Source organism: Anas acuta, chromosome 16 (assembly GCF_963932015.1).
Source record: "Anas acuta chromosome 16, bAnaAcu1.1, whole genome shotgun sequence".
Classification (NCBI taxonomy): Eukaryota; Metazoa; Chordata; class Aves; order Anseriformes; family Anatidae; genus Anas; species Anas acuta.
The window spans coordinates 16,204,390-16,225,176 of record NC_088994.1 but is presented as its reverse complement, the minus strand read 5'-3'; the positions used below and the strand labels follow the sequence as shown (position 1 = coordinate 16,225,176).

General features: G+C 62.6%; 2 protein-coding genes across 6 annotated transcripts in view; both read right to left on the bottom strand.

Annotated features, from left to right (window-relative positions):
• The window catches only part of MAPRE1 (microtubule associated protein RP/EB family member 1), a 96,690-nt gene that overhangs the window by 7,906 nt on the left and 67,997 nt on the right, over positions 1-20,787 (bottom strand). The gene's annotated exons all lie outside the window — the stretch shown is intronic.
• Positions 123-19,830, bottom strand: DNMT3B (DNA methyltransferase 3 beta). 5 transcript variants are annotated; one of them, XM_068700509.1, is made up of 21 exons: positions 19,680-19,830; positions 18,734-18,861; positions 18,002-18,283; positions 13,373-13,511; positions 12,652-12,767; positions 11,345-11,497; positions 10,704-10,892; positions 9,431-9,589; positions 8,727-8,834; positions 7,696-7,837; positions 7,025-7,153; positions 6,558-6,602; positions 6,127-6,206; positions 5,734-5,846; positions 5,243-5,426; positions 5,029-5,113; positions 4,631-4,776; positions 4,454-4,544; positions 4,080-4,315; positions 3,830-3,915; positions 123-1,983 (listed from the first exon to the last, which is right to left on the bottom strand). In XM_068700509.1, the coding sequence occupies exons 3-21, from the start codon at positions 18,104-18,106 to the stop codon at positions 1,842-1,844; spliced, it is 2,448 nt and encodes an 815-aa protein (XP_068556610.1). In that variant the 5' UTR covers positions 18,107-18,283; positions 18,734-18,861; positions 19,680-19,830; the 3' UTR covers positions 123-1,841. The 5 variants fall into 5 exon arrangements, with proteins under 5 accessions (XP_068556610.1, XP_068556612.1, XP_068556611.1 ...); XM_068700511.1 differs by having other exon boundaries at positions 4,080-4,228; XM_068700510.1 differs by having other exon boundaries at positions 12,664-12,767.

The following is a 20,787-nucleotide window of genomic DNA, read 5'->3' as shown; positions in this document are numbered from 1 at the left end:
GCCGGGGCTGGAGGGGGGGGGGGAAACGGAGCCCGGAGCCCCGGAGCCGTCCCCTGGGCCAGGAAAGGGCTCGGGCAGGGCCCCGCTGTGAGCCCCCAGAACATAAAAAAAAACACACAAAAGGCGTTGAACAAAACACTTTTTTTTCTCTTATTTTCAAAGCTCGTATAAAAAACCCGCAACACTTTTGACATCAGAAATCCTTACTCTAGAAAAATAGCACCGGGGAGAGGGAGAAACCTTCGCCGCGTTATGCAGAAGGCTTTTCGGGGATCCACCTCTCCGTACGACATCTTTACACACACGCAGGAGGCTCCGGCACCGGGACCTGGCAGCTGCAGCCCCCCCGGGCAGCCTCCCGCGGTCTTGGTTTGCTTTCCCCAAGTCCTTTTTGGATTTTTTTCTCTTATTTTTCGTTCGATCAGACAGGAAGGGATGCGAGATGTGGCACAGGAGATGCGGCTGAGTGGAGGTCACACGTTCACCTGCTTTGGGAAATAAAGCTCCCAGGCCTGAACAGCAGCGGGGCAGCAGGGGGGCTGCCCAAACCCCCCCCTGGCACCAGCAGAGCCCCCCCTGATGTGGGGTGGGTGCCAGGAGGTGCTGGGGGGCCTCATCCCTGCGGGGTGTGCACACGGGAGGCTGGGGGGTGCTGCTGCAGCACAGTCACTGGGGAGCACCACGGGGGGGGGGGACTCAGGAGCGACCCCCAGGCAGCATCAAGAAAAATACCTAGGACTTCAGCAGGGCTTTCAGCTGGGCTTCCCCTGCTGCACAGCCCCGCAGGCAGCCTCAGCGGGGGACAGGAGCAGGCAGCAGCCACGGCACAGCCCAGGCACTGGGGGGGACACCCACGAGCCACTGGCCAGAGAGGTAGAAGGAGAGGGGGGAGCCCTCGGTCCCACGGGTGCCAGACCCCACGTGCGTGCGGCACCGGCTGCTGCCTGCCCTGACCGTTCATTTGGGAAATGAATGCTCGGAGAACATTTTCCTTTGTGGATGCTGGAGCCCAGATCCTCCCTGCTCTGCTTCCTCTTTACCCTTTCAATCCACTCAGCAGGAGTTTGAAATGCGAGGGAAAAAATGGAAATGCTTTGAGAAGGACGTAGTGAATATTTGTAAACTACAGCCAAACATAAAAACAGTATCTCCCTGTAGAAATATTTTCTAACTAGAAAAGTAAAATCTATCAGCTCACAGTTCAGTTTCAGCTACATTCAGGTCTAGGAGTCTCCACATTCTTATGTAATGCCTTAAAGCAGCAACAGACGTTAAACAAAATTAAAGTTTATAAAAAAAAAAGTCTTTAAAAAAAAAAAGATTTGGTTTGTGTGTCCTGCATGTTCAGTGTACGTAACCTGACCAGGGTCCCTTACACCTGCTGCTGCAGTTTGGGGTTTTTTTTTGGCAGTCATTTCAAGAGGTTTTGTTTGTTTAGGAAAAGCCATCGGCCTCTACAGTCCGCGTTTGTCCGCAGCACGCCAGCAGCTGCCTCCACCACTTTCTCCTCTTCAGCTCTGGGGTAAAATTGGAATATTTAATGCTCTGGAGGAGACTTCTCGCCTCGTCAGTGATGCGCGCAGCTTCCTGGGCTGGGTAATTAAAGCTCTTTTGTCCGTACGTGTCGCTGTCATCGGTCCCTTAAGGAAGGGTCACCCTGCCAGGTTCTTTGGTTGAAGTTCCCCCAGCCCTGCTGCGGGGCCGTGCGTCCTTCCCGCAGCACAGGGACGGGGACGGGGAAGCTGCAGGGCCCACGGGAGAGACTGGCGGTCGCATCCTGCCCTCTCCCCCCAGGCAGCTGAGCTGCGTCGTTACCCGAGAGCCGAGGGACGCTCCGCTTGCTATTCACAGGCAAAATAATCCTTGAGCGGGGTGAAGAGGTGCTGGATGACGGGGATGCTCCAGGACCTCCCGAGCAGCTTCTGGCGAGCCCCGCGGCTGATGTTGGAAACGTCGGTGTAGTGGAGGGGGAAGCCGAAGATCCTGCGGAGCAGAGGTGTGGGGTGATGTTTAGCAGCTGGTCCCCGCCAGCCTCCTCTTGCCTCCCTTCTGGTCTGTGCCTCCCCACCAGCCTCCTCTCCCCTCTCCTCCCTTCCCCTGCCCAGGGAAGCCGTTCCCCATGCCTCATGCTCCCGAGGAGCCCCAAAGCACCCACAGAGGTGCCACTGGCAGAGCCAGCAGGGGCAGAGAGTCTGCACCTCCTGAGCCCGAGAGCCTCGCTGACCATCCCTGAGCATCGGTCACAGCTCATCCTCTCGGGACATTTCCCCCAAGAGCCTCGACACGCAGCCCGTCAGATGGAACACAAGCACCCCGTGCTTTCCCGAAGCACAGCAATGAATTCAGCTCACCAGAGCAGAGCTCAGGCTGCTCGGTTAGAGGGAGATGCTGGCAGGGATTAAGACCCTGGGATGCTGGCTCTATTTTAGCACTGGGTTACAAAAATAAAAGGAAAAGCAAAACCGAAGAGCCACCAATAACGTCTCAGCCGAGAATCAGCACTAGCCTTGAATACCAGCCAGTGAGAAACAGACACCAAAGGGCTGAAGACAATAGACCGGCCCTGCTCCCTCCCAGCTCTGTGGCAGGTCCTCCTGCAGCCTCAGCCTTGCCCGAGGCCAATAAATCACCCCCGCGTGGCGCCGAGTTGTTGGAGGTCACTTGCCAAAGCTCGCACGCTGCTGCCCACCCGCTCCAGCCAGATCAGAGCGGCTCCTCCCAGGCACAGAGCAGCTTTTACCCAGGGCATCGCCTCTCTCGGGCCACCCAAAGGTGATTTCAGGAGCCCGTGGGTCCCTCTGCTCCCCACGGGTGACCCGAGGCGGGCACACACAGCTCTGCCTGGCCGCAGCCTGCCCAGGGCTGGGGGCTGGGAGCCTCCCCCTGCTCCACTGCAGCAGCCTGGAGAATCCTGAGCACGATCTCCTGCGGCACCACTGGGACAGGGAAATCACGCTGGGGTTCAGGAGCAGAGGCACGGCACGGGTCTGCCCCGTGATGCACACAGCAGAGGCCAGCGATGGCTCCTGCAGCCTCCTCCTCTGCTGCTAAGGAAGTGGCTGAACTCGCAGGAGGTTTTTGCATAGATGTGTATGCATGGCAATAATCCAAATACTGCTCCCCAGCACGGCTTTTGCCATGTGCACACCTCGCCAAGTGCACGGGCAGCAGCTGTGGCTCTTCAGGGAGGTTTAACCCAGCACCAGCTGCCCCATCAGCCCACGGCCACGGCAGGGAGGTCACGGCCATGCCTCCTCCTGCTGCAAGCAGACCAAACCCAGGTGCCACCTCCAGCAGCAGGAGGTGACAATGGCCAGGTAGCTGCTATTTAACTTCCAAATCCCCGCATGCCTCTGGCTCAGCTTTCATTAGCTTTAATTCCAACAGATATTGGCAATTTAAATATCAACATGGAAAAATACTTTGCATGACTCCGTGTTTACCGGCTGAGGCCTCGCAGTGCCAAACCCCACCTTTTGCTGCTAGGCAGGCGCGGGGCGCAGGGCTGCCAGCGACCGGTTTGCCCCCAGCCATTCCGCTGGGTTTTGAGGTGAGCTCGGGGCTGCTCCGAGGCGTGCACAGGGCCTGGAGCAGCGCAGCCAGGCTCAGCTGAGCACCCCCGTGCCTGGGCAAACCCACGCTCAGCTTCTCTCCAGAGCCTGCAGCCCTGGGGACAGGGACGTTGCTGCACTTCTCATCATCACTCGTTAGCAAGCACATCACCACCCGCTGCTCCCCATGGGGAAATCGCCCCGCCTGTGCTCCCGGGCGCAGGGTTATGAGGGAAGCAGCACCACAAAACCAAACCAAACCACGGCAAAAAAATTACCTGTTCATCCCCGGGAGGTTGCCCCAGAAATAGCGAGCTCTGTGGGTAGCAGAGATCTTGATAGCGTCGATCATAACCGGGTTACACTGCAGCCAGAGAGAGGGGGGAACAAATTACAGGGGGGTCAGTGCATGTCTTTTGCTCCCATGGGTGTGTGGGGGTGTCATGGGTGAGCCACGGGGATGTGGTGGGGTGAAGGTGCAGCACGGCCCTGCCCCGCATGCAGGGTCCTGCCACGGTGCTCCCTTACCTCCAGGAACCGAGAGATGTCCCTCTTGTCGTTGACCCTCATGGCCACCACGTTCTCAAACATCCAGAAGAAGGGGCGCTCCTCGCCCGCCTTGGGCCGGGCGTAGTTGAGCAGGTGGTAGAACTCGAAGAAAAGCCTCCCGGTCCCTTCTGCACGGGGGGAAGCGGGAGTGCTGGGTGGCGACCGGCCGCGGCCCCGCAGGGGAGGCTGCGGCGGGGGCGTGGGGGCCGGCGGGCCTGGGTGGAGACAGCGTTTGGCAGGTGGCCCCCGCGCTCTGCGGCTCAGAGCGGGGCCACCAAGGACCGGTCAGAGACGTGTGGCCCCAAATCTGAGCATCCCGGGGGTACCCGGCCCTCAGGGAGGAGCAGCCTTACCGTACAGCGCCTTCCTGGACGGGCTGACGAGGGACAGGTCGTTACAGGGGCTCCCACCGATCACCAGGTCAAAGGGACCCCACTCCTCGATCTGAGGGGGTGGACAGACCCGGTTAGGGGGCAGCAGGCGGGTGACCCTCCCCGTGTGGCCTCCCAGCGTGCCCCCCAAGCGCTCACGTTTCTCTTGGTGATGTTCCGGACGTCGTGCACGTAGGTGATGTTGCCCTCGTGCCGCACGGTGCCCACCGCGATGGGGTCCTCGCAGATTTCGGAGGCGATGTACTTCTCCACCTGGATGCCCAGGTCCTTCAGCACCAGGTACCCTGCGCCGGGACACGCAAAGGGCTCTGAGGCGGCTCCACTCTCATCAGCCCCCCAGCCAAACTAAATTCCCACCCCTTCCTTCCCCTCCTCCCGGCCACCAGCCCCATCCAGCAGGAATGCCCTCACCCCTTCTGATGGGGACCCGCCTGGCCCTCGTCCCCTTCTCCCCACCAAGTTCTCCAGGACAGGCTCGAGGCTCCAAAACACCCAGGGCTGCGAGCCCTCGGCACAGTGCTCTGCCCGTGCCTCACCTGTTGCTATGCCATCAAACAAGGAGAGCACTCTGATGGGCTTCCTCTTGGCCGGGGGCACGGCTGGGTAGATTTTGGGTGCGTCCTGCGATGGAAGACAGCAACGGATGAGTGGGACCAGGGCAGAGGCTGGGGGATTTTGAGCTGTCCCCCTGCCCTCGTCAGCCCTCTTCCCCCAAGCCCAGCGTGCCAGGCTCACTGCCGCAGCCCTTACGTATTCCTGGCCCTTGTCACTGGTGAAGAAATCCTGCAGACGGGTGTTCCAGTCCTGCCGGCGCTGCAGCACCCCGTAGCTGCGCTGGGGCTGGCACATGTAGCAGTTCCAGGGCTCCTGCTCCTTTGCCTTGGCCGACGTCCCTCGCCCCACCAGGACCTCCAGGCACTCCACGCAGAAGCACCTGCCCAAAGGACACCACCTCGTGCCCGTTCACTGCCAGAAACCCCGTGGGGACACCCCAGCCTCCCCTGCAGCCTCCCCTGCCACGCGCCACAGCCCTATGCCCACATTGTGGGATGCTCTTTGCAATGGCACCCTGGCATTTAGGGCTGCTGACAAAAGCTGGTGAGCCAGGCATGGGCAGAGCTCCTGCCATCCTCCCCTGGATCTATTCAGGTGCAGCCTGGCTCTCAGGGACAGGCAGGCAGCACTAGGAGGTGCTGGTGGCACCGACCCACGCACAGCCCCACACCGAGCGGGGGTCCCACCTGCAGCAGCTGGCGTTGCTGCAGAGCAGCAGCTCCTTGCCCTCGCAGCAGACGGTGCAGTAGGACTGGTAGCCGTCTTCATCGTACATGTAGAAGAGCTCCAGGAATCTATCCTGGCAAAGCAGAGCCGGGAGGAGGGAAGGGCGAGGATCAGGATCCGTGCTTAGTGCCTGAACTGGCACATGCTGAGAGCTCGGAGATGCCCACCCTCGGGGCTTCACATGCAGCACCCAAAGCACAGGGGAAGCAGAGAGGAGAGCATGCAGAGGGACAACCCCATGGTGGATATGGGGTCCAGAACGAATTCCCCACCCCGTCCCATTCCAACGGTGCAGCTGGAGCCCCGCGCCCCCTCCGCAGCCTCGCGCTCAGCCCCGGCACAGCGCCTCTTACCCTGCACGTCTGGCACAGGCCTCCCTCGAACAGCGGGTGGAAGGTGGCCGGGTTCCTCCTCCCGCAGGACAGGCAGCTGTCTGAGAGGCAGAGAGCTCTGCTCACCCAGGGCTCGGGGTGCTCCTCACCACCGGGTGCCCAGGGCACAACCAGGAGCACCCACCCAGCGCAGGATCTGCGCCTCCGGAGCAGGGCTGGGAACGCCCGCAGCCTTTTGCCCCACTGTGAGCAGGTCCTGGCCCAGCTGTGGCTCCCCTGGGGAGGATCGGAGCAGCTTGTCCATGAAAACAAGCAGAGGCCCACGGATCTGCAGCACCACCCCCGTTTCTGTATGGTGTGTTTCAGGAGGGACTGCCAGGTTTTGTCTAGTGCTGCCCTCAGGCACCCACACCCCCAGGCCCCTTACCAAGACAGGACAGGCAAGCGATTACCTTCGAGGCTCCCGCTGTTGTTCGTAACTTCGGAAACCATTTGCTCTTTATAAAATAAAATATACAAAGGTAGATTTAGCATTCCTTAACATAACAAACTGGAACTGTGCTCTACTTAGAACTGACTAATTGCATTAAGACTGCACAGAGAGGGCAGGCTATGGGCATGTTAGAAATTTGGGGTGCACCCAGTGTGCACCTGCAAGAGGCAGATGGAGGGGAATGTCCCGATGGCTAAACCAACCCCATTTGCAATGCCAGAAAACAGAGCTGGCCTCCAAGGTGAGCAGTTAAGGGAGCCCAGCTCACCGCATGGTCTGCTGGTGCCCTGCAGGGTGCACGCAGGCAAAGCGAGACCACGGGAGCTTTCCTTTTCCCTTTCCTTTTCCCTTTTCTTTTCCCTTTTCTTTTCCCCTGGTGAACCCCACACAACCCATGGTCCTGCCAGCCCACACCGCACCCCGTACCTCGGGTCTGGTCCTCCTCCACTCGCTGCTCCTTGTTGCTGTTGCAGAGGGCGGCCTTCAGCCTCTTGGTGGGGGGGCACTGCTCGAGGCACAGCACCTCCTCCGTGCCGTTCCGCAGGGCCCCGTTCTCTGCAAGGGATGGGCAGCCTGGTGGGGACACCTCAGGGACACCTCCTGCCCAGCCCCACAGCCAGGTCCCACCCCACAGAGCCCCATGGTGCAGCTCAGCCCCTGGAGGGTACACGGGGGGTGCATGGGGGGGATGGCAGCACCCTGCACTTTAGGGGAGGGCACCCCTGCCCCGTCTGCATCCTCATCCATCACGGTGCAGAAGATGGATGCTGAATTCCTGTCCCTACTCCTTTCCCTTTCCCATCCCAGCAGTGACTGACCTTGTGCCCTGTGCCAAAAAGGCTCCAGGCTGGGGGAAGACCACCGAGGGAAGACGCAAGTGGGACCCTGCCCAGTATTTCCTCGGAGCTGGCAACCTTCCTCCCCTCCCCTCCCCAGACCCCACCATCCCCAGGGAGCCACGGATCACATCTGATCTCCAGCAGCAAGGTTCCTGAGGGCGCTTTACAGGATTTTCTGGCAAAGCTGCCCCAGGGCCACCCCAGCCAGGCCGGCCCCCCCAGGCCCTCACACCAAGCCCAGCTCCTGCCCCTGCACACCTGAGGTTTTGGGCGGCCGCAGCCCCTTGAGGCCCAGGGGCTTGAAGCCGGTGAGCGCCCAGTCGATCATGGGCTTCAGCTGCTCCTCCAGGGACTCCCCGGGGGTGGCTGCAAACGTCTTCCCTGACCGGCTCCGGGCAACCTGCCGAGACAGGAGGCGTGAGGGGGGCACAGTGACTGAGTGCCGAGGTGACCGGTCCCCTCCGCTCCCTGTGCATGGGGCTGGGCTGGCCCCAGCACAGCAGCAGCTGCCAGATTCCTGCGCTGGGTGTGCCGTGGCCACGCTGGCCCCCAGCAAAATTAAGCAAAGAAAAGGCACAAGAAGTGCCCGCAGGCTTGTGGAGCTGCAGCCAGGAGCATGGCTCATCCCCTGGATGGGGATCAGGCCCCCAGGGCTCTCCGCGCCAGCCCGTCCCAGGAGTGCAGGGAAGGATCCCGGAGTGCCAGGCACATCCCAGTCATCAGCCCAGGACCAGTGTGCCTGGTGTGACACTGCCTGGCGTGACAGTGCCTGGCAATTGTTCCCAATTCCCCAGGGAAGCCAGGGCAGATTTTGGCCCCCATGTCTGGAAACGTCCCAGCAGAAAGAGGCAGAGGCTTTCCTGTCCCCGTAACCCCAGCACAGATGGGGGGAAATGATTAATTGTGGATCGTGGCGTGGGCTCCTTTTGCTGAGAGCTCTCAAGGTGACTCACATGCATTACCCAGAGCCACCCCAAAGGCAAAGCCAAGCCACGTGCCATGGCAGAGCAGCGAAGCCCCAGCCCCAGCCCCCTTCCCACAGCACCCGCACGCACCGGGGCTCGCTGCTCGCAGCCGGTGCCCAGCTTTCCGGCGGAGGCTCCTCTTCCTGCCCTCAGCCAGCATTTCAGTCGTTTCCTCAGCACCGAGCCCCCGAGGCAGCCACCCCAAGCCCCAGCCCTCACTGAGCCCAGCTCGCTGCTCCCCCAGCCCCCGCGCTCCCCGCAGAGCCCAGCGCTTTGTGCTTTGTGCCCTCCCCAGCCGCAGACCCAGCTCTGCTCCGCGGTTACCTCCAGGGCATGGAATATGGCTCGGCGATAGGAAACCAGCTTATTAAACGTGGCAGAATTGAAATGCTGCCTAAAGGCCATCAGCCCCACCAGCTTGTCTGCAGAAACCTAGGACAGAGCGACAAAAGCTCAGCGTTGGGCACGGACACGGCTCGTTCCTGCCCCCGTAGCACGGTGCCCTCGCGCCCTGCAGTGAGCACCGCTCTCGCGGGGAAGCCAGCGCCGGCTTTGCACCGAGAGCAAGCCAAGCTGCAGAGGGGAGGGGGCAGAGGCATCGCACATGCAGCTAGGACAGGCTGTTTGCACCCTCTGCTGGCACCGCACCTCTGGCAGCGCAGCCGAGTGCCATGGCAAGGAGGGATGCGAGAGGGCATCACACACCAGGGCAGGGAGCGACCCGGGATGCCTGGGGCAAGACAGGATAGAGCCAGGTGGGGGTCAGGAAGGGGATGGGATGTCACCCCGCCCAGCTGCTGGATCCCGCTGCCAGCCCATGGGGGGTGATCAGGCACTGGTTACTGGCACCAGAGCCACGAGAGCACCCCAGAGCCTGAGCTCCAGGCAAAATGCGCTGGATCCCTGCCCCGAGGAGGCAGCAGGTGGACACACGCACCCCACTGGGCACAGAAGCAGCCCCAGAAAGGGGCACAGACTGCACGAGGAGACCTCAGCCCATCCCCAGCCAGGAGAAGCAGCAGGCTTACCTCAGAGAACTTCCCATCTCCAAACCACTGCACCCATCGCATGCCCGAGACTGCCTGGCGCTTGGACGTGGCTCTGTAGGACACAACAATCGCCGGCCACCAGGAGAAACCTTTGATCTTTCCCCAGACGAGTTCCCCAATTCCAAATTCCTTCCCATCCTGAAAGCAAAAGATAGAACAGATAAGCAAAAGAGCAAGCACCCACCCATGCCTTATCCCCGCACGCCGCCAGCCCTGTGCCGAGCCTGGCACGCCGGCGCACGCTGCCTGCTCCGTCCTGCACGGCGGCCTGGCACCCGCAGCCATGCGTGCCCACTCCTGCCTGCCCTTCCGGGGTCTCTGCAGGCAGCACAGAGCCCATTCCTGCAGAGCCCATTCCTGCAGAGCCCATTCCTGCGCTCGCACAAGCCAGGAGCAAGGAAAAACTCCAGCTGTGCCACAAAGGGCTTGCACAGTCCCAGAAAGGGGAACGGACAAGGCAAGGGGGCAGCAGCTCCCAAGCAGCACGGACATTCTCTCCCAAGCCCCTCGCCCATCACAGTCATGTTTGTCCAGACAAACTCGGCTCCTGAGCTGCAGTGCATGGACCATGTCACAGGAGATGCTGCAGGTCCCGCCTGGCTGCAGGGGCTTGGTGTTCTCTGGGCTCCTGAGCAGCCGAGGGCTCCTTGGCTCAGCAGAGCCCCTCTCGATGGGGCCACAAAGCAACCCCAAGGAGGGGGCAGCCCCCCTCCTCTGCTTCTCCCAGAGCAGAACAGAAAACAAGGCAGAGCTAAAACCAAAAGAAGTGCTGGGGAAGTTGGTGAGACCGTGCCAAGGGCCCCCAAGCTGCAGCCCAACAGGGAACACACCGACAGTGCTGGGGCCGGGAGTCCTGCACAGGAGCTGAGCGCTCCTTGGAGCTTTGTTCTGCAATTAGGCACCTAATTATGCAGCAAAACGCAATTGCCCAATTCCTGCAAGTCTCAGGCCCTGCCCTGATGCCCGCAGGCACTAAATCATTCTGCAGCTCCACCAACTTTGTTCCCCTTCAGCATCTCCGGACAGAAACTCTTTCTGCCCGTCTCCGCAGGGCACGGCTCCCAGCCCGGTGCACGCCGTGCTCGGGGGCTGTTGGCAGCGCTGCGGCCCCGTGCATGGCACAGACAGCTCGGTGCTGCAGCGGGGCCCATCCTGACACAGGGGACAGGGACCCACTGCCCTCCCACTGACCAGCACACAGGGAAGGGGAGGCACACAGGGACGAGGCTGCCGAGCACGGAGCCCCCCGTACCTGGTACTCCAGCGCTATCCCCGCCTCTCGGCTCTCCGGCTCCTCAGCCACCAGCTCGGCAGAGCCGTTCTGGCCCTCCTGGGAGCTGCTCCCCGAAATCGTGCTGCTGCTCTGCGATGAGTCCCGGGAGTCATCCTCCGTGAGGTCGATGGTGGTGAGGACGGGCATGGCCGATCGCCTCCTGGAGCTCTGCGCGGGAGAGCGAGGTGTGAGCACCCACGGGGAACGGGGAGAGAGGAGCAGGAGGGAGCAGGTCCCTCGCCTGCCCCTGCAAACATCACATCCCCCTAATCCCTGCAGCCAGGGACTGGAGAGCAAGGAGCAGGGGCACTGCTGCAGCTGGGCATGGGTGGGAGGAGAGGGCCCAGGACCGGGCACATCTACGGGAGTGCTGCTTTCGTTTGTAGGACACACAGACAGCAGGGCCACTCTTGCTCTCTTCCCTTCTCTCCCCAGGTCATCCCAAGCAGTCAAAGCACCCAGCACAATGCAGAGGGAAGCAGTAGCGCACACACACACTGCCTCAGAGGGAAACTGAGGCACGGGGCAGCTGCAATGTGCCCAGTCAGCCTCCCAGCCATACACAGCAGGAGCACACACCACCAGAGCCCCGGGAAGCCCCTGCCCTGCAGGGCCCTCACCCGCAGCGGCGTTGGCAGGTCCCTGAGATTCTCCTCGCTGTTCGCTTCCTTGATTTTCATTTCGTGCCGGGTCTGCCCTGCCTGGAAGATGAGGCGGACAGGAGGCTTCTGCCTGAGGCTGCTCTCCCAGCCAGCGCTGCCCCGCGGCCGTGTCTGCAAGTGGAAACAAAGAGGTGTGTGGCACAGCCGCCTGCAGGGTGTGAGTGGCACGTGGGGACAGGCACAGCATCAGGGACAGGGGCCCAGGGAAGGCAAGAGGAGTGCGGTCAGCTGTGGGAGACCCCCAGGGTACAAGACCCTGCCCTTCACCCTGCACTCTGCAGCAGCTCCCCTGTGCCAGCCCTGCACCTCGTGGCAATCCCCAGCACCCCAACACGGGTAGCAGCACCAGTGGCCACTTAAATCAATTCGTGTTTCCAGGCACCCTGTGCATCCTCAGCTGTATTCTCCCTCCTCTCCCCTACACCCACAGCACCACGACAGAAAGCAGCGGGAGGCAGTGCCCGGCGGAGCTCGCACAGCACCCTGCTCACACGGGGCTGTGCTCGGTCCCGCAGCCCAGCCCTGCGGAGGCTCCGAGGGCAGCTTTTCCTCTGTGGTTTGCAGCAGCCGCAGTTTACAAAACAGCCTAACCCAGGCATGTTTCCGGCATCCGGCCTAACAGTTTCAAAATGAAATGAGATTTCTGCAGTGGGCTTTGCTCGCGAGCAGCCCCCGAGCCCAACGTAGTGGGAAAGCAGAATTTTCACCCCGCTGAATTTATGGCTCTCTCTTTTGGAAGCCGCATAGTCACAGGCAGATCTCCAACCTTGGGGTTTTATTTCAAAGTCAAGACAATAAAGCCAGAAGGCAAAAATGCTTCCAGACCCTAGAGGTTTGTCAACCTAGTAAACAAAAGGGAGGGGGAGCAAAACTGGGATCCAGCCCCCCAGCTGCTCAAACCAGGCCACCCTGAGAGTGGGAGACACGAGATGTTTCTGTCCACCAACACAGCAGAGACTTTTTAAGGAAAATATCCACAGAGTAAGAGCTTAGACTGCTGCAACGCAGAGCGGGCATCACTACATTACACACCACACCCTCCTGCTGCTGCCGGCATAATGTAAATCACAGAATTTCAATATGAAAACAAATATTATGCTCGTAAATGAAAAATGCATCTGCTGTCGGACCATTCCCTGGCACTGCACGCAAGAGCCACAGCAGCAGGGTCACGTTCCCAGTTAAGACCTCACGGCCAGCACCAGCTGCCCCCAGTGCGTGGCTGCCCACGGGCAGCGAGACCCCACAGCAGCCTTGGTGCACACCTCCACACTCACCTCCTGTGCCTCCGAGAGTGTGAGTGGCCAGGACAGGTCCTCCTTGGAGAGTTCCTTGCTCACCCTCTTGTTCTTCAGGCTCGGCAGTCCCAGGCTCCCAGCATCTGCACAAGAAGCCAGAGCAGGCTCAGCTCCACGAGCCGTCCTGTGCCTCTGCCCGTGAGGGCAGCCAGTCGTGACCTGAAGAGACTGAAATCTTGCAGAACCATGGCCGAGAGCAGAAGACAAGTGGTGTCCTCAAAGCTGCCATGGCGGTGCTGCCACCACAGCAGTCCCAAGCCAAACCTGCTCTAAAATCTGCCAGGGACTTGAACGGGGATCTCATGGATCCTTGTGTTTCTGAAGCTCAGAGGAATAATGAAACTGTGCACCCGCTATTCAGGGCTTCACCAGTTCATTTAAAGCACTTTCTGGAAGAGGCAGCTTCTGACACTCCCTCCAGCAGGGCAGAGCTTGGCGAAGAGCAAGTGGCTTTGCTGGTGCTGCCTGGGCTTCCCTAGGGCCAAGGGCCAAAGCATCCTCCAGGCACAGCCCCACCAAGCTTGGTTTCCACTCCCTTCAAAAGCAGAAATCCCCTGGCCTCGTGAGCCCGAGAGCCAGGATCTGGGGACCATGCCCAGAGCATCCCAAACCCAGGACACATCCCCTGTGGCAGCAGGCAGCTGGGACACCCCCAGCCCCACTCATGGCACGGCACAGCAGGACTCACCCGGAGCACTGGGCTTCCCGTTAGCCTCCAGAAGGGCCGGTGTGTCTTCAGCAGGATCAGTGCAGTCCCCGTTGAGGCGGATCAGCCCTGCCCTGCAGTCTGCCTCATCCCGGCTGAGGTTCTCCTTTTTCATGGTTGCCTGTGGAAGCATCAGTGGAGAGGAAATTCAGCCACCCAGAAAGCCCCCGGAAAGGCAAAGCAGACGGTGTGCGCTATCCAAGCCAGCCACAGCTCATTCCCTTCGCAGCTCCCCTAAAGCACCCGGGGGGCAGGCAGAAGGCTCTGCTTGGAGATGCATCTGGAAGTGCTGGGTGCTGATGAGCACCTGGACAAAACCTCCCCAGGCATGGCCCTGAGGATCCACCAGCTTCAGTGATCAGAGGCCCCAGACACAGCCCGCTCACATCCCTGGGGAAGCACCGGGACTTTTCCCCAGGGCTCTGGCCTACTGTGGCCAGTCAGAGCTCCCCAGCTCCGGGATTTTCCTGCCCCCAGCCTCACTGTGCTCTCACCACCCCACAAACCTGGCAAACCCAGCAGCAGGGTGAGCGGTTACAGAAGCAGGTAGAGCAGAGAGCAGGACACAGGGGAGCAAAGTCCTGGCACCTGCCGCGCGTTCAACTGCCCTGAAGGCCAAAGGGGCCCGGCTGCAGCAGGCTCCGGGCAGGAGACACAGAACCCGCCTCAGGAGATGGGCTCTCCCGACACTGAAAAAGCAGCAAAAGCCACTTACACACATGCAGGGCGTGTGGTGGGGAGGGCAGCGGGCATGCAGGCAGCACCCACGCAGGGACGGTGCCTCCTGTCCCCATCACGGCCCCGGCGTTCGCCTCCGCACCGCTTAGACCAGGCTGGAGCCCCAGCGGCTCCCGGAGCCGAGCTGGCCGTGGGCACGCCAGCTGATGCAAAAAAATGCATTTAGAGGCATTTGCACTTCTGTTGGCCCTGCTCTTCGCACGGGGACAGGCAGCTCTGCGCAGTGCGGCCGGTCGATAACCTCCCCGTGGCTGCGGTAACGATGTTTGCAAGCCCGCAAAGCCAAACCCGCTGGGCACTTCTAGGCCGAGCGCCTTTCTGCGCAGCCTGACCCCAAAGGAGCAGAGCAGAAAGCAGCCCAAGGCGGGCGTTTCCAAACCTCTCCCCCCTCCCTGTGCCGCCCGGCACCCTCTGCCCCGGCGGAGCAGCCATTTCGCTGCCGCAGCCCCGCAGGCCGCGCATGGCGCTGTGAAGAGAAGGGTTCCCGTCCGCGGCCACCAAGCACAACTCGGGCACGTCCCCTCCCCAGGCGTGCCCCCTCCCCAGGCACACACACACACCCCCACAACCAAGGGCAGCGCTGCCTGCGCCCCGAGCCCCCCGGCCGCCTGCCCCGGGGCCGCCTGGCCCAGCCCCAGCGCCCCGGCGCAGATAAAGGCTGCCCAGGCGCTCCCCCGGCAGAGGTGGGGCCGCCTCGCCTGCACCCCGCCGCCTCTGCCTTCCCTCAGGTGCCCTTCCTGGATCCTGTTTTCGGAAGCGGGAGCTCCCAGACTCTCCCAGAGGCACCCAGGGCTGCGCTAACGAAGCTGCCTCATTGCCGGGCTATGGATCTGTGCTGCGACTTGCCCCTTCGCCGGCACAGTCATTTCAGGAGCACGTAACGCAGCCCAACGAGCTGCGGAGCGGTCGGCGTTACCCCTCTCCAAGGCCCTTTGAGGAAGGGCAGGCAGCCCCCCCTCCAAACCCCACGCAGACCCCAGGCCCCGGCCCCACCGCCCCTTCCCGGCGCTCCCGCTCTCGGCATCGGCTCCAACTGCTTCGCTAACAATTGAGATTTCTGCTTTGAGATCATCTGTCAGCACCTCTGGCAAACAAAGACCAGTCGGGGTTTGATGTTTCAGATGCAGCGGGCTGCGTGAAAACCCTGGTAAAATCCAAAAGTTGAGGGAGGGCAGGTGGCCGCCCGGCACCCACCTCTGCACACCGAGACCCCGGCTGCACGTCCCCCCCGCCCGCCCGCCTGAGACACACAGCTCCTTAACAAAGGGACGGGAAGGGGGAAAATGGCACCGGCAGAAGCCTAAAGCTGAGTAAGCCCCTACAGCTGTGTGCAGAAATCCCGCTGCTGCAGCACATCTGCTCCCAGACGCATCGAACAATTCCTGGGAGCTGCCCAGACTCGCCGAGCTGCCCCCGGCTGCCCCAGACCAGGCTCCCAGCCCCGGCCCCGTGCTCCCCAGCCCCGGATGCCCCTGGATGCAGCAAGGCACCACGGCACCGCGGCACCAGGCCGGCTGCTGGAGGGGCTGCTCCCTGCCCCAGCCTGCAGAGAGCAGGGGCAGCGACCACGGGCAGCAGCGATGCTGCCACAAAACCCAGCGCATCTCACAAAACCCAGCCCATCCCACCCAGGAGTCCATCCAGCGAGGTGGGACAGGACACGCTGCTCTCCTCTCGGCGTGGGAGCACAGGGAAGGGATGGGAATAGCACTAGGAATATGGGGAACACAGCAGGCATGTCCCCCTCCCTGCCCCACTAAACATCCACAGAACCACACCAGGACCTTGAGGGGAACCTCACCTTCATCCCTCCCTCAGGAGCCCATCTGAGAAAGAGCCCGAGCACTGGAGTTTGCAACTTGCAGCCCAAAATGGCTTTGCCTTTCTCCTGGAGCTGCGCAGGGCCAAGCACTGCAGGCAGCGTGCTGCCCCCGCCAGCCCCGCGCTGGACACAGCCACCACGTGAGCCCATGGCAGCGGGGCCACCACATCACTGCGTGGGGCCAGCACAGCCACGGGGAGGGTGACACAGCGGCCACCTCCCATCCCACCCCACGGGAAAGGCAACTCATGCGGCTGTGCCATGGGACACGCAGCCGGGACTCCAAGCGCTTCCCATGTGCCTGGCTCAGTTCTGCTGCCTGCGCAGGGAGCTCCAACTTTTTCTTTTGCCCAGTTATAAAGTGGAAAAAGGGTTGTTACATGGACTGGGCGCAAGCTGGAGGGTTCTGCCAGCCCATGGACCTGGCTGCAGATGCAGGCACAAGCGCAGACATCTCAGCTCACCAGGTACAGGCAGGGCCTGCAGTGAATGCGTTGCTTGCTCCGTGCACTTCTCCAGCTGCACAGTCTGGGATCGCTCAAGGACATCCCATCACCGTCCTCTGATATGCAAGCAGGAGAGGGAACATTATACCACAACCCAAACTGCAAAGCTAGTTAACGCTTCGTTTCCGAAAAATCTTCCCCTAGGCAGCAAATACCCAGCCCTTCTCCTCTTACTGCTGGCTTCTGCACCGAGACACGAAGCTGCGCACCCGAGACTGCCCAGCCTGCTGGGGAGGGCAGCCCAGCGGGCAGCTCCTGCAGCAGCCGCAGCCGTGGTGAGCCTCACCAGCTCCTGCTCCAGAGCAAGGCTCAGCTCTTTGTCCTTGCCTCCCCTCACAGACACACACCAACATGTGCACACAGGGCATTACGAAAATAATAAGAAACAGAGCACTCCCCTCACATGCTTCTCTCTCACGGAGGGAGGAGAAAAGCAGCACCAGTGTTTGCATTGCTTAATGCACTACAAGCACGCAGACATACGCGACGGCGATACAGCTCGCTGAAGAACCCGTGAAGAATGAAATAATCCAGAATTCCAGCTCGGATGTTTAAAGCTCCCCGAGAGGCTGGCGCTAGCTGCAGCCCATGACACTGCCTCGGTGACCAGGACATTCCCTGCAGCGATACCCCATGGAGACAATGAACCCGCTGACTCCAGCTCCCGCCCTAGTTTTGCAATACCAGTTTCTTTAAAGTTTGCCAAACTGGTTAAAGACCATGCCATAACGTTAACTGCTTCGAGAGCCTGCTGGCCACAGGATGCCCGCTCGCTGCCCGGCCAAGCTCACCGCAGCCTGGAGGCACGGAGCCTCTGCGCTCACCTGCGAGGCATCCCGACGAGGCTGAGCCTCCCAGCCCGGCTGGCCTCGGGGACCAGGGCAGCTCCCCCAGCCCGGCCTGGGCAGCTTTCAGTTTTCCTTCTTGAGAAAACAGAATCGCCCTTATCAGGTCCGTTTCCCCAGTAGGTGGAGAGATTGCAGGGGAGACAGGCGGACTTTGCCTCCAGACAGGGGCATGCATATCAAAAGGCTGGAGGAAAGCATTTTACATGATGGCTGGGATGGCAGCCATCACCCAAGCCCTGTTTGAATAACAAAAAGAAATAAAAGACCCCAATGGCCGGGGCTAGCTCCCTCCAGCCCCGGCTCCTGACGAGGGCTCTGGGCTATCACGCACACAAATGGCCTTTAACTGTCCCCGAAACCGAACATTTCCCTCTAATCCTGCGAAGAAAAGAGTCGCCGGGTTGGCAGTTGAGTAAGAAAGGGAGCCCATTTTGGCAGATATGCTCATTAAAAGGCCAGCCTCTCCCCTCCCCTGCCCTGTTTCCTGTGCCTGGCCCCTCTCCCCGCTCAGGCTCTCCCTCCGCACGCCCGGGCTGCGGCACTTCCCTCCATTTTCCCCCCCGTTTCCTTTGCTGCCCTCCCAGCCCCGCCGCGCTCCCCGCCGCAGCCCTTTTGTGGCCACCCCCGGGGTCCGGCAGCACGGTGCCCCTGCGCATTCAGCCAAGCTGGGTTGAAAGAAAAGAAACAAAAAACAAACCGGCCCCTCCTCTCCCAGTGAAGACCAGGCCTGAGAAGTCTCCTGGGCAGCCACCATCACAGCCAGCCGCTGCTCCAGCCGCTCTAGGCTCTTTACCATGCTCATCTCGCTCTCGTCCCGCCGGGCTGAGCCTCTCCGGCTCTGCCGAGCCCCCTGCCCGGGCCGGTGCTGCCTGCGGGCAGGGTTGGGGCCGCAGGGGCTCCGCCGTCGCGCAGGTGGGTCTCGGGTCTCGCTGGGCAGCGGAGTTCCTCCGTCCGGAGCGCCTACTGCATCATCGTTCCCCTGCACAAAAGGAAATAAAGTGATGACAACGCCACCTCGCTGTCCCCATCTCCCCCCCCAGGCTGCTTCCAGCAGGGCACAAGGCTCCAGCCCCTCCCAAGCCCGGGACCCCTGCACCCCTGCCTCGCTACCCCATCGCTTGGTTGGAACCTAGGTGGATAAAGGCAGAAAGTGCTGCCCCCCACCAGACACCTCGTTCCTCCTCCTGGCCCATTCCTCTGGATGCAGCATCACTGAGAACTCCTGGATCCCCACCCCGGGTGCCCAACGCTGCCCCCCGGCACTCCGGGGGCTTTTGCCCCCCTCCGGGACCACCCCGCGCCCCCCTGTGCTTCCCCGATGCGCTCCCTCCCCTGGCCGCCTGCTGAGGAGCTGCTCCGGGCTCAGCGGGAGGAGGATGAGGAGGAAGATGAGGAGGAGGAGGAGACGGCAGCCCTGCCCCGGGCTCACCCGCTCGCCCCCGCCGCTCGCCGCCGGTGCCCGGCAGCCCAGCGCCCCCCCGGCTCCGGCCGCCCGCTGCCCTCGGTGCCCAGCCCGGGGGTGCCTTCACGCCTCAGCGCCGGCCGGGAGCCGCCTTCCTGCGAAAAGAGAGAAGGAGAGGGGCTGATGTCCTGACAGATCGCTGGCCCGAGGAGAGCAAAACAAAAGCTGTCTCTGCCCTGCACGCCGGTGGCACCGCGGGCTCCCGGAAACCCTCCCGGCTGCTCCCGTGTCCGCGGGGAGCCGCTGCCCCCCCCCGGGACCCCGCCGAGAGCCGGGCCGGGCATTCCCCGAGCCCCCCCGGCCAGGAGCCAGCCCGTGCCGTGCCGCCGTCGGGGGCCTGGGGCCCCGCGGGTTCGCCGCGCTCCCGCCGCAGCCCGGGGCTCTCCGGCGCCGTCGTCCCGACATCGCCGGGCTGCGGGGGAGAGCCCGGCAGGAGACCCCTCCGTGACAGCCCCGGGACGGGCCCGGGCTCCGCCGGGAACTCCCGAAGTTGCGGCAGGAGCCGGCAGGGCCGGGCGGCACCGGCGGGGCGGGGAGGGAACGACCGGGACCGGGGCGAGCCCCTCGCCGAGCCCCCGGGGGCTGAGCACCGGCAACAAGTGGCGGCGGAGCCCGCTGCCCCCTCCCGGTGTCCGCCGCCCCCTCCCGCCGCCCGCCGCCCCCTCCCGCCGCCGGGGAGGCAGCGCCGCGACCCCCGGTAACCGGGCGCGGGGCGGGCGGCCGGGGCCACTCCCGCAGGACCCGGTGCCGCGTCCCCGCCCGGCCCATTGTCCCCCGCCGCCGCCGCCGAGCTCAACAAAGCCGCCCACGAGGATGCGCCGCGGCTCCGGCCCCGGTAGCCCCCGGTGGCCTCGGCCTCCCCCCCGCCGCCACCGCCGCCGCCCCCCGCCCCGGTGCCCGGTCCCGGGCTCACCTGCGCCGCGGCGGGACGCGCCGTCCAGCGGGGCCGCGCCGCCGCTCGCCGCCGCCCGCGCCCCAGCCGGCCCCCGACAGCCCCGCGCTCCGGTTACATGGCGCTTTAACCCTGCCCGTGCTGGGCAGCCCCTCCTCCTCCTCCTCCGCCGCCGCCCCACGCCGCCCGGCGGGGGAGGGGAGGGACGCGGGGCCCGCACCCCCCCCGGCCCCCGCCGCCGCCGCCGCCGCCGCCCCCGGGCCGCGCATCCCCCGGGGCAGCGCCGTGCCCCGGAGCAAGGCACCCCCGGGGCTCCGCACCCCCGCCGCGCCTCCGTTTCCCCGCGGGGCCCCGCATTCCAGCACTGCCCCGCGCCCCCGGGGGCTCCCCCGCTCCGCACCCCCGGGGCTCCGAGCACCCCCCGCCGCTCCGCACGGAGCCCCCCGGGGCTGGCAGAGCTCCCCGGCCCGGCCGAGCCTCCCCGTGCCCGCGGCTTTCCATCAGCACTCAGCCCCTGGCCGCGCAGGACAGACAAAGCGGCGCAAGTTTTACAATAGTTTTTCGTTTGTTTGTGCTTCTCCTTTCCCGTACGGAGGCGAGCACTTGCGAGGGCTGTGCTGGGGCCGAGGAAAACAGGCTGCACGTCCCCTGCCCGAGACAAAGCATCCAGAGTCCACGTGGGGTATAATCTTCTCCGCTCGCTTGTTATTGCTTCTAGGTACAGCAGAAAAGTGTATATCAGGAAGAAGCAGGAATATTATTATCCCGCTGTGATAGAAATAAACTTTCAAGGCCAGGAGGAAAAATGAGCGAGCCAAAGCGACAGCAACCTGTGGCCTGGATCTGGACCAACCCACAGGCCTGTACAGCAGGTTCCCCACAGCACCCCTCCAACCGTGCAAAGCACAAGCATGGAAAACGTGGGTGCATGTGCAAAAAAAAAAGCCCTGCAAGTGAAAAGAGAAGGAGCCGAGAAATCTGGTCTGGATAAACCTTTGGGAACGCGGCAGATTACAGCTCAAATAAACACACGGCAAATAAACCTAAAGCTAATTTGCAGCTCTGTTGGCTAGACTAAAACCAAGCAAATAGATTTTACTCCCGTTTGGTTTTCCAAATCTGGAAAAGC